Source organism: Vulpes vulpes, chromosome 3, assembly GCF_048418805.1.
Source record: "Vulpes vulpes isolate BD-2025 chromosome 3, VulVul3, whole genome shotgun sequence".
NCBI classification, from domain to species: Eukaryota; Metazoa; Chordata; class Mammalia; order Carnivora; family Canidae; genus Vulpes; species Vulpes vulpes.
In genome coordinates, this window is record NC_132782.1 from 130,524,593 (window position 1) to 130,537,712 (window position 13,120).

The window sequence follows — 13,120 nt, forward strand, 5'->3', positions numbered from 1 at the left end:
TATATAAATGCTATGAGGACAAAGATAAAGAAGCATTAAGGATTAAGACTGGGGGTATCTGGGCAGCCCAGTGGCTCAGCAGTTTAGCGCAGCCTTTGGCCCAGGGCCTGATCCTGGAGACCCAGGATCGAGTCCCATGTCCGGCTCCCTGCATGGAGCCTGCTTCTCCCTCTGCCTGTGTCTCTGCCTCTCTCTCTCTCTCTCTGTCTCTGTCTGTGTGTGTGTGTGTTTCTCATGAATAAAGTATTTTTTTAAAAAAAGACTGAAGGTATCCACTGAATCTATCATCCAATTCAAATTTTTCAATTTCTTCCAAAAAGAGCATGACCTTTGTCAAATGCACTTAATAACTTAATGAAAATAACAATGGCTTTTACTTAAAACCAAGGGCCAAAAATAAAAATTAAAAAAAAAAAAATCACATAGACCAGGAAACTAAGGCATAAAAAAGGTTTATAAGAACCTATAAATTAAGTCAGATATTGGAAGCTACCTTCTAACTTCCAGAAGAATCACCTCATTTCCCTTGGGGAGCAAATTTTTTAATAAATCATGATATGAATGTAGTGTGCTCAGCCATATTTTTTCGTAACTATACACACACAATCCATACACGGGTTTTTTTTCCTGGCGAAATTTAGCTCCTCAAAACACAAAAAAGTATCTCCTAATAAATAAAACGTATTGACTAAACACAGAAATTCTCCAATCTCTAATTTTCTTACTTGTAAAACGAGTAATAATTATAAAATCATTGCTTTGTGAAATCAATGATTCATACTTGGGCCTCTTTTTGATCCAGTCATTCTTCCCGTGATAATTTAAAAAATCAACACAATAAACAACACTTAAGATACTATCTTATAATTATGTTACAGCCTGAGGAAATAATGAAGAGGCTGTCACCTCTTTGTTTGGTATTACCCAGAACTCAGAACTGAGTATCTAGCATATATACAACGCTTACTTAAATGCGCATTTGGAGCACCTGGAATACCTTGAAGCATAGCTCAAATCTACTGCCAGTTAATTCATACCCCCTCACAACCACACAGTACAACATAACCCACTTAATCTATCACTATTAGTTCTGTCCCCTAGAGTCAGTATTAAAGTGGTTCTTTATTTTATTACTTTATTCTCAAATTTAACATAAGACTTAAGAAGCATCAAAATAGCAATGAAGGTAGGCCTGGGTGGCTCAGTAGTTGAGCATCTGCCTTCGGCTCAGGGCTGATCCCAGGAGGGATCCCAGGAAGGTTCTCAGTATCCAGTCCTGCATCCGCCTTCCCGCAGGAAGCCTGCTTCTCCCTCTGCCTATGTCTCTGCCTGTCTCTCATGAACAAATAAATAAAATCTTTGAAAAAAAAAATAGCAATGAAACTCCTATAAATATAATTAAGAAACTTAGTTTGAGTGCATAACTGCTTTCATCATTTTTTTTGTAACATGTTTCCAGTACTTAAACCTTCTGGATAGTAATGTGATCCTAAACTTGAAATAACAGAACTGGTTTCTAAATTCAGAATATCAAGAGAATTCTCCCAACCTCAAATTCATCAATGGCAAGAGCACAGTGTAGGTGTTTGTTACAATCCCCAGGAAGCACAATATCCTTATTCAAAACAGAACAGTAAAAACAGGAAGTCCAGTGAAATATTTCTAAGATCTCTCCTGGTCCTAACAATAGCCCTCTACACCAATTTCTACTTATCTGAGGTTTAAGCATCCAGATGATACTAGCTGATTCTCTATCAGTTTCTAATAATGTTTCCCTCAAATCCTAAAACAACTAAAAAGTTTAAAACATGGTGCATTAAATTTTAATAGTTAACTTACATTAAAATCTTTTTTCATATTTTTCAAAAGGATACAAAACAATTTTTTAGGTAACAGAAATCCCCATCTCGGGACGCCTGGGTGGCTCAGCAGTTGAACCTCTGCTTTCAGGTCAGGGCGTGATCCCGAGTCCTGGGATCTAGTCCCACAACAGGCTCCCTGCGGAAAGCCTGCTTCTCCCTCTGCCTATGTCTCTGCCTCTCTCATGAATAAACGAATAAAATCTTGAAAGAAAGAAAGGAAAGAAAAGAAAGAAAGAAAGAAATCCCCATCTCTTCTACAACTTACCTTTCCAAGTTGCTGAGAAACTATTGAATTTTTAAATTATAACAAAAAACTTTCAAAAATCACATTTTAATTTTCACTAAAATATTTTGTTTCTTCTCAAAATTGTTTTTCTGTAGTATGACAGGAAGTGCTTTTTAAATCTAAAAGTTCAATCTAAATAACTCTACTCTTCCTACGTGTATTTTAAAAAAATATTGTAAGTACATTTTTGCTTCCTCTGAAACGTGGATCATTTAAGCACGTAAAAATAAAAATATTGTCTAATTAGGGATCCCTGGGTGGCTCGGCGGTTTAGCACCTGCCTTCAGCCCAGGGCCTGATCCTGGAGTCCCAGGATCGAGTCCTACATCAGGCTCCCTGCATGGAGCCTGCTTCTCCTGCCTGTGTCTCTGCCTCTCTCTCTCTCTCTGTCTCTCATGAATAAATAAAATCTTTTTAAAAATCTGTATTTTCTAATTATAAAAAATGGAAAATAAAACTATACCCATCTACTTTAACTGATGATGCAGTATAACCAATTATAAAATGTACAAAATCGAAAGACCAATAATGCTTGAGAATCTCAAGTGTAAGGTCAAATTTTACATAATTCACTTACTAGATAATCCTCTCTAATATAAGAACAATTAATGCTATCTAATAAACGGATGTCTGAGATATTTTCTCTTGGGTGGTGTGTTTACAGACTAAGCAAACACTTGTCCTGAATGTTGCGGGAGATTCCTGAGCTAGCTAAGTGTTCAACCAGTTGAACTCTAAAAGTCTCTTTCAGTTCTAAGATTCCCAATCTGTGAGTAAAAGGTGAAAAATAACCGAAGAAACCATTTTGCCCTTCAATTAACCAATCTACCTTCAGTCGCACCCCAACTGCTTCCGTCGAGGGAAAAAAAGTTCTTTCTCCCCCTTTCGCTGCAGCGGTTTCACAAGACCCTGGTTAACAAAAGGCACGGAAAATGTGCACAGGTGGGATAAAAAGGGGAGTGGCTGAAGCCAGGCAGCTCTCGGGACAGCGCCCCCACGCCCCGGGTCCCTCGGCTGCACCTGAGAAATCACTGCCCTCCACACCTCCACCCTTGCGAGGCTGCGTCGCGAGCGAATTCCCCGACCCCTTACAGTCCAACCGCACCTTGGCCACTTGGCCAGACGCTGGGCATTGTCTGAAGCCTTCAGCGCCCAAGCAAGGCAAGAAGGAAAGAAAGCAAAGTGGGGAGAACGGTGAGGATAAAGAACAGCGGAAGGGGAAGTAAAGCAATTGGGAAGCCCCACGCTCTTTTTTTTATTTATTTTTTATTTTTTTAGCAAAACTGGCTTCCCATCGATCCATCAATTTAAGGCAGATTCCAAAAGCCAACCGCGTCCCCGGCGCCCCAGCCCAAGGCGGCAGCGGGGGCTGGCCCACCCGGAGTCCCCACAGCTGCGCGCGGGTTCCGAGCACACGCACTGGGAGAGGGAAGCGGGTTTGTGGGCTGGGCCTGGCTGGCCGGAGGCCGGGCTCCGAACAAAGCCGCCCGGCTCCCCCTACCTGGGGCGACGGCGGTGGGCGGCGCCTCGAGGCTCCCCGCGCCGTCCGGGCCCGGCGACGCCCTCGCCCCGGGGACCCCCCGCCCCGGCCGCCGGCCGCGGCCAGCCCCCTCCCTGCCGGCGAACGGCGCCCCTTCGGGACAATGGACCCCCTCCCCCGCCTCCGGGCGGGCAGATACAAAGGAAGAGGAGCGCGGCCCGGCACCGAGCCAGGCGTCCGGAAAGTGAAGGCGGAGGAGAGACCGCCAACAGGGGGGATGGCGGCGGACGCAGGGGCCGCGGGCCGCTCCTCTGGCCGTCCGGGGCGCGGGGCGCTGCCCTCAGCCCTCCGCGGCGCAGAGGCGGGGCGCGCGCCCGCAGCCCCTCCATCCCGGCCGACAGGGGCGGGGGGCTGCACACAAAGAAGCGTGGAGCCCCCGCCCTCCGCCGGCGCCAGGGGCGGGGGTGGGGCCCAAGGCGCTCGGGCCGCCGACGGTCGGCGGGGCGCCCCGCACCCGGACTCACCCACAGCTCCGTGCCCCAGCTCATGGCGGAACTTGAGGCGACTCGGGCCGTCCGGCTGCTCCGCTGTCCGTCCGTCTGTCGAACCCGCCCCTAGTCCCGGCCGACCTCCAACCGGCTGGCCGACGGGCTCGCAGCTCCGCCGCTCTGCCGCTCTGCCTCCGAAGGTGCCGCCACCGCCGGGCTCCTCAGTGAGTGAGAAAGACGCGACTGGAGAAGCCGCCGCCGACGCCGCGTCCCCGCCTCCCGGAGCCGGCAGGGAGGGGGCCCGGGCCGAGGGGAGGCGGGACGCGGCGAGGGGAGGGGGCGGGGCGCGGTGCACCCTGGGATCGCGGCGGACCCGCGCTCCCCGGCCGCCGCGGGCAGCTTGCCCCCGGGGGAGGGTCTCCCACTCCGCGGGTTCGCGCGCCGGGTCGCTTCCCGCCAGGCCCGCGGTGCTCGGACGGCCCCGCCGCCGCGCCGCCGCCACTCTCATCTCTGCCTCCGAGGTGGAAGGGGAGAGAAGGGAAGGGCGCCCCCCACCCTTCTCTTCCCTGAGACCCCTCAGATGAGGTAACTCCAGTCCTCCTCCCTTCCTGCCTCTGGCGTCCTGCACCTGGGAGAGATCCTGACGGAGCTGCCTCGTGCAAATCCTCGGGTTTACGTCGTCGGAGATTTGTGTGTGTGCTTGTGTGTTTTATTAAAAGTCTTGATTGGTAAGGTGATCCTGGGAGTCCCCAGAATGTCAAATGTGGATGCGACGCGCCCCGATCCTATTTTTAATAGGATTTTGATTTTATAAGTTGTCAGGAAACCATTAAAAGAGGCAGATCCTTCAGCATTCCTTTTGAGGTGTTGCCGTAACAAGAGATGAAGGAAACGGACCGGTGTGAGCCGAGCTGTCACCTGCAGGAAACCAGGACCGAGCTCGCCCCCGCCGAGGAAGGGGCATCTCCTCTGTGGGGTTGGGCGGGAACCGCATTCCTGCCCGGGAGCGCGAGGAGCCGACGGCAACTAAGGACCCGCTCGCCCGGAATGCGGGAATCTTGGAGGCAGGTCCACCATTTCCTTTCTTTGTGGAGTTGCTTCCCAGCCCTTCCGAGCAATCATTAACTGCGATCAGCCAGCTTGGCGGGTACTATTAGATTCCAGATACACTTAGCAACTCCTAACATCTGCTTTAGCATTAATGGCTCGTCTTCTAAACACACACACACACACACACACACACACACACACACACACTTCAGTCCAGTCACGAGCAAGGTACTCCTCAGTGTTATGACAGCTGTCTTAAGAAGTTCTCCAAACCGGAGTGTCAGCATTTGAAACTCCTCCCTTTATATGGCCTGCTCAGGTGCCCCAATCTCTTCGGCTCCAATCCTCCTCCTCCCTGCCTGGCTGTGATCCCTCTGGGGGTTAAGGCAAGTAACCCTTGCCTTCCTGACAGGCCACCATTCTTGCTGAATTCTTTGCTTCCTTTCTAAGTCCGGCTTTAAGTACCCAGATACTCTTTTCCAATGGCCAATTTTTTAATGCTTAAGTATGCCATGCAGTGAAAAGTCTGTGACGCACTGACTGAACACTTTCTCTTTCCATTATTTTTCTATACTGCCTCTATTTCAAATAGAATTCCTTCAATATTACTTGTATCACCTACCCCAGCTACCCATTTCTCTTCTCCCTTCCTCTTACTCTCTAGACATCCTGAAAGCAGTTAGCAAGTACAAGTAAGATTTGTAATGGAAAATATATTTATTAAACGGATGTCTCATTATTCAGAACCATTCCAATACTAAGCCTTACTGTATCTAAGTATTGTCATAAAAGTTAACACCTATGGAGCATAATTTAAGCCAAAATTGCATTTTCCCTTTAAAAAGTAAAATAACCTACCATTCACACTGAAGATTACCCTTCACCATACTGTTAACACAACTCTCCAAGTGAACATGAAATCTTATCTCCTAGATGAACATTTTTCTTCTCTCAAAGTTTCTGAACAGAACTCCACACTTATAACAATTCATTTCTCTTCAAAAAGTTAGATTTTTGGCCAACAAATTCAGAGAAAATTTACGTTTCCAACATTGCTATAAAATGTAAGTATAATTCTTATAACCAACTTAAATTGATAATCTCTTGAATAATTATTTGTAACTTGCAAAATTTTTGTATTAAAATTCACTATTGGGCGGCCCGGGTGGCTCAGTGGTTTAGCGCCACCTTCAGCCCAGGGCGTAATCCTGGAGATTCAGGATCGAGTCCCACTTCGGGCTCCCTGCATGGAGCCTGCTTCTCCCTCTGCCTGTGTCTCTGCCTCTCTCTGTGTGTCTCTCATGAATAAATAAAATATTTTTAAAAATTCACTATTTACTTCAACAAAGTCTTTAAGAAAAAATGACTATCACAAAAGAATAAATGTTTTGTGTTATATTTTGTTATAAAGATTAATCAGCTTCCAAAGTATTCCTGTCTATAACCAATCTCTAAAATATTATAGGCACATTTTAGCTAACAAACATCCAGAGGTGTTTTACACACACACATATATAGTCACACACAAATATGTATGTGTGTGCACATACATATTTATATATATATGTGTATATATATTTATATGTATATATTTATATGTATATATATTACACATATAATATACATATATGTATAAAATGCATGGCAGTTTATAAGAATGTTGACTTTTTTTGAGAGAGAAGGTGCAGAGGGAAAGAAAGGGAGAGAATCTTAAGCAGGCTCCGTGCTCAGCACAGAGCCCAACATCTGAATCTCAGGACCCTGAGATTGTGACCTGAGCCAAAATCAAGAGTTGGATACTTAACCACTGAACCACCTACGCACCCCCAAGAATTTTGATTTTTGACAGAATCCACTGGGTTTTAAATTATTCGTATATATAAGATTTATTCTTTATGGACCCATGATGAGGCACTTTGTGAGCTGTTGAAACATCATTTTTATCTCTAAAAAAGATAAAACATAATTTTGAATCTTGAAAGCACAATCTCTCTTTTATTAAGATTTTATTTATTTATTCATGAGAGGCAGAGACACAGGCAGAGAGAGAAGCAGGCTCCCCATGGGGAGCCTGATATGGAACTCAGTCCCAGGACCCCGGGACACAACCTGAGCCAAAGGCAGGTACTCAACCACTGAGCCACCTAGAAGCCCCCCCCCCCCAATCTCTTTAGCATAACAGCAATCTACTATTATTTTATTTCAGGTGCTACCCCCAAATCATATTTTGCATCATTAAGGGATACCAAATTCTGTTAAACCATTATCTTATACCTTTTTGCTATTTGACCTATTTTGGTAATCCATTACCACAAAGTTTCCGTTTCTTTTACATATTTTATAAGGAATCAAAACTGAGAAGGAATTTAGAAAATAATATTTTAGCTTTCTCCACATATTTTTACAATGCAGCGACTCTAGTGAGTAACCTTGAAACAGCTCAAATTACGTAGACTCATTAGCAATTATAAAATTATTACACTATCTTTATTAATTATGGAAAATAATTTTTATTGGATCCATTTTCTCTTCAGGCATATTTTTGAAGTCTGCTCTATGATAAGCCACTGAAGTGTTACATTTTCTTTTGTATATTTTTATCTTGTATTAAATCAAATGTAAGTTCCTTTTACAGTTTCTTGGTTATAAGCATTTAGCAGATGCCCTTTCCAGTTTCAAATTTTCCCCTGCATGAATTCCCTTATTAAGTCAGATTGTAAAAGATAATTGTTCACTGCTGCATTCTGGAATATAGAATAATTTACTGGTCCGAATACATCAACCTCCAAACATAAATCAATCTCATTTTAAATTAGATTTTTGCAAAAGTTTATTCCATATGAAAGTAAAGTGGGTTTTTTTTAAGTTTCTATTTTTTTTTTTTTTGTAGATTTTATTTATGTATTCATGAGAGACACTGAGAGAGAAAGAGGCAGAGACACAGGCAGAGGGTGAAGCAGGCTCCATGCAGGGAGCCCGACATGGGACTCGATCCCCGGTCTCCAGGAGCACGCCCTGGACCAAAGGCGGTGTTAAACCGCTGAGCCACCCGGGCTGCCCAGTAAAGTGTTTTTAAAGAAAAATAAAATTAAAAAATAAAACTTATATCAACACCTCACATATAGAAAGCCTTTCTTAACATACGTATGTATCAATGTTCTGCCATTATATGGTTACCAATCATGTAGAATTTCCACAAATGGATTAATATTAATATTAATAATAAGCCACTTATTTTGAAATAAGTCAACAGATAACCAATTTCTGGTTAAATTCCAAAATCTCTAGGGTGAACAATAGCAACTCCTTTCTTTCCATCTAAAGATCTTAAGACTGTGTCTTAAAATTATTGCGACAGTGTCCACAAATAGAATAATTATCAACATAGGTAGGCCAGAACAATCAAGCTAAAACTATTTTAGGAAGAATATCAAGACAATATACTTGGCACCTCCATTTTAATGCTTCAAATGGAGCAGTGCAGCAGAAACAGGATCATGCCAGAACACAGATCCATGCCAGCCAGATGAAGAATGGCACTGATGAGTTAATAGTCATTGCTGCTTTCTGCACTGCCAGTTTTCCTAACCAAGAGTTGGAAGAAATTCAAAGCTTCAAGAGAATAGTTTAAAAGTGGCTCACTGAAGAAAAAGAAAGAAAACCACCTACTATTTTGTCTTTAGGGATTCTGCCCTCCATTACTGAATCTAGTTGAAGCATTTTATATAATTGCTCTAATTAAATTTGGCAAAAAGAAAAAGGTAAAAAAAAAAAAACAAAAAAACAAAAGAAAATTTTATGTAAATCAAATGGAATAGCTTTGCTTAAAAAGGTAATTCATCTCTACTTTTCTATGATGATTGATTCTTTCCCACTGGTTATTAGGGAACCATGTGACTTTAAAACCATTTAGGTATTTATTTAGAGTAAATTCTCATTAAAGTCGGGAGACCTGGAGAACAAGTTACAGATTTCTTCAGTCGATTATTGCACCTTCCCAAACCTATTCAAAATTTCTAAAGTCTTAAAGCACTCATTTGTTTTGTTTTGTTTTGTTTTGTTTTGTTTTGTTTTGTTTTGTGGGGATTTTTGCCTCTATTGACAAATTTTAAAAATACATCAATTAACAAAAAGAACACCTCATTCTCTATTTTCTTTTTTATGAAATCCAGTCGGGTATATCATATACACTTATAGAAATAAAACCAGCTTTTACAGGCTCACAAGAGCCGATTGTTAAGTTTTCAGGAGCTTAAGTTTTCAGGAGCTTTACAAACAGATTGTTAAAAATGTTAACTTGATATCAGTCATAGAGAAAGTATTTACACCATAGATTTGACAAATGCTACGAATCAGGGCTGTCTTTTCCCTTGAAGAAAAAAATCGTTAAACATCAGCACACCACTGTGAAATCCTATGCAGGTTAGCATTGAAGGAAATGAAAATTTACCTTTAGCTACCAACTGAGAATAATTCTAAAATGGAGTGATGAAATTTAATTTTATTGACTCCATTCAGATGTATTTGGGATACTAGATTCTAACATAATTTTTCTTCATTTCCTGTGTAACAGAATCATACCTATCATGGTAATCCTTGTTTCTATTATTTTCCTATTTGGATTTCAATGTTTGGAAATCTGTCATTTGATATTTACTATAACATGTTAATAATTTACTTAATTAATTTACAGAAATTATAATTTTGCATCCTCTGTGTCAGGATATTGTGCTGTGTATGAGTCAACGCTTAATATTATTTTTGTTGGTAATAAAGATGATTTAATAATCAATAATGAAAACTTACCTCTAGGCTGATTCTCTTCATCCTTTGTCCAAACCCAATTAATGAAAATTTTAGTGCTCATTTTAAGGACTAAAATAGCCCAGATTTTAGATATCTTAAGTTCTTTGAAAGTAAGATAAACTACTATATGTAAAGTCAATGTAGTTTTTATTTAAATGACCATTGCATTGTAACAATAGTTTTATCCCTTAAAAAAAACAGCAAGTTAAAGCCACTTCTTTTGAAATAAGTCAACAGATAACCAATTTCTGGTTAAACTATTAGAATTTGAATTTATCTTGAAGAGCCTGGTCATAGAGTCATCATCTAGGTCACCTCTAATACAGGGCATTCTAAATAAAATTAGTTGGAATAGCTTCCTATAAGTCAATTTTCTGTAGGGTTGCCAGATTTAGCAAATAAAAATACAGAATTCCCAGTTAAATTTTAATTTCTTATATTGCCAATATTAAGTGGGACATACTTATACTAAAAAATGATTTGTGGTTTATCTGAAATTTGAAATTTGAACTTAACTGAACATCCTATATTTTATCTGGCAACACTAAGTATTCAGGATAATTAAACACCTGAAGTAAGGAACTCTTAGCCATGAATTTCAGTCATGGGTCTCAGGGAGTTGGCAAACACCTAAAATTGGCTATAAAAGATTTTTAATAGATGTGTAGTAGTATTTCCTGAGAACAGAGGATATCGCTTTTATCTGTGCTCTTTATGAAGAATTTGTTTCTTAGAGAGTTTGGAAAAATTTGTGCCACCGGGTTCAGAACAGCAGGTAGAGGATGCTATCATTTTTGTTTGATAGAGAGAGGACCTTTTTGCAGTGTGTTTATACACACAGAATACCTCTAAAAGGACACACAAGAACTTGGAAGAAGGGGGTTGCCTCTGGAGAGCAAATCCGAAGACTAGAGTGAAAAGTCTCACTTTTCACTACTATTCTTTTGCACCATTTCCACTTAATTTTTTTACATTGCCCATGTTTTACCTATTTATTTTTTTTTTAATTTTTATTTATTTATGATAGTCACAGAGAGAGAGAGAGAGAGAGGCAGAGACACAGGCGGAGGGAGAAGCAGGCTCCATGCACCGGGAGCCTGATGTGGGATTCGATCCCGGGTCTCCAGGATCGCGCCCTGGGCCAAAGGCTGGCGCCAAACCGCTGCGCCACCCAGGGATCCCCGTGTTTTACCTATTTAAAAAAAAGTTTAGGGGGCACCTGGGCCTCTCTCGGTTGATTGGGTGTCTGCCTTCAGCTCAGGTTATGATCTCAAGGTCCTGGGATAGAGCCCTGCATTGGGCTCTAAGCTCAGTAAGGAGTCAGCTTCTCCCTCCTGCTTGTGTGCATTCTCAATCTCTCTCTCTCAAATAAATACATACATACATACATACATACATAAATAAATAAAACAATAATAAAAAGAGTTTAGAATTAAAAAATTACAATGGCTAGACCTTACCTGAGACCTATTAAATCAGAATTTCAGAATTTCCAGTAGTTGGGCCATGATATTTATATGTAGTTATGTTTGCTATTTTTAAACTCCACAATGTATTTTGATTATTCTTTTTTAAAAATATTTTATTTATTTATTTGATAAAGAGCATACTTGAGACAGCACGAGCAGAGGGAGAGGAAGAAGCAGACTCCCCCCTGAGCAGGGAGCTCAGTGTGAGGCTCAATCCCAGGGCCCCGGGATCCTGACCTAAGCTGAAGGCAGGTAATTAACCAACTGTGCCACCCAGGTCCCCTTGATTATTCATCAAAATCACACACATACTGTTCTATGGCATTTCACACACACAGAAAACAACCAACAGAAATATACACACTCCACACTCCCACAAATGCCATCCTTTATATATCCCAGGAAAGACCCAGAAAATGAATGACTCACTTCAAGTGATGCTGGAAGGATTCTGTTTAGAATTGATAGTGAACCAAACCAGTCCACACTCAGGGGTGGGGAGACAGGAAACTGCCCACTGTTCACGTTGAAGTTGAAAGCTCAGAAAAATGGACTCCTAATTAATGTCTTTGGCCCCTAGAGTACACAATGGAGGTAATTGAGCAGTTGCTTATGCTTCTATATTGTAACTTGCCCTTTCTGCGCTTCTAGTGGGTAAGGCCAGGAGTAGCAAGGACCTGCCATTCCTGGAAAATCTTCCTGGCATCATAGGAATTCGCTCAGCCTGGTTCCAAGAGACAGTTCCACTTGTTCGCAATTTACCTCATGCTACCCACTACCCAGCAAATATCCTTTAGTGTTCATGGACTGACTGTAATTTCCTAAGGATTCAATGCATTGCCTCAGCTGAGTGTGCTAGAGCATTGCCTGAGCTGTTCACCTGAAGTCAACCTGAAGAAATGGTATCTCTTCTCCACTTCTCTCCATTTCAGCAAAATTAGCAGCAGAGAATTTTTTCATTGGCACATATATAATCTGAGGGGGAAAAATGTACTTCCTTTTTTTAGCGTTCTATTTCTGGTTCATTGTGTTCAGAGGAAAGGAAGGCCATAAATTATGTGACTGCACCACAATTTATGCAATGCACTTGGTTTCATTCACAAAAACAACTCTAGTTCATTATTATGAACCCGTATAGTAGAAAATAGTGTCTGATGTTCTTTCGTTGATAGTAGTCCTGGGGCTTCTTGGAGATTCTTCTTCAGCTTCCAAATTGGGTAATTTCTGAGGTCATTATGGCTATTTCACTTATTCTTTGGGAAAGGGTGATACAAAATTTTCCTTGATGATACTACATATTTTGTTGGTTACAAGGATCCAGCTGATCATCCTAAAATCATTTTTAATAAAAATAAACATTACAGAACTGTGAATTTTGTCAACATTCAAGAACCTTCACGATATGGCCTCAGACAATCTCACTTTGTGTTTCCTCTCACTCTGCCATCACTCCTAAACTCCAGCCATATCCAAATGCGCTTAGTTCCCCTACTGCCTGGGTACCCTACTATGGCTCTGTACATGTGTTCCTCTCCATCTGGTTAACTCTTACACATTCTCAAAGACTTATCTCACATGTAATGGGTCTGAGAAGCCTTTTGTGAATCCTCCTTTCCCTCTTCTTTCCTCTCCTGACATTGTACTTGGTGATCCTCGGTATGTTCTTGTTCTTGATAACT

General features: G+C 41.8%; 1 protein-coding gene and 1 long non-coding RNA gene across 5 annotated transcripts in view; one reads left to right on the forward strand and one right to left on the reverse strand.

Annotated features, from left to right (window-relative positions):
• FNBP1L (formin binding protein 1 like) overlaps window positions 1-4,444 on the reverse strand; it is a 108,954-nt gene extending 104,510 nt beyond the window's left edge. For 2 of the 4 annotated variants that reach the window (XM_072754591.1, XM_072754590.1), the window contains exon 1: window positions 4,153-4,403. In XM_072754591.1, the coding sequence (XP_072610692.1) occupies window positions 4,153-4,176 (24 nt within the window). In that variant the 5' untranslated portion in view covers window positions 4,177-4,403. Of the gene's footprint in view, window positions 1-4,152 lie in introns of all 4 variants that reach the window. The other 2 variants (XM_072754593.1, XM_072754592.1) reach the window with 2 other exon arrangements.
• Window positions 4,445-11,568: 7,124 nt separating this feature from the next.
• On the forward strand, window positions 11,569-12,825 carry LOC140598143 (uncharacterized). Its single transcript, XR_012000267.1, has 2 exons — window positions 11,569-11,693; window positions 12,093-12,825. It is a non-coding gene; the product is annotated as an uncharacterized lncRNA (long non-coding RNA).
• Window positions 12,826-13,120: the final 295 nt, after the last annotated feature.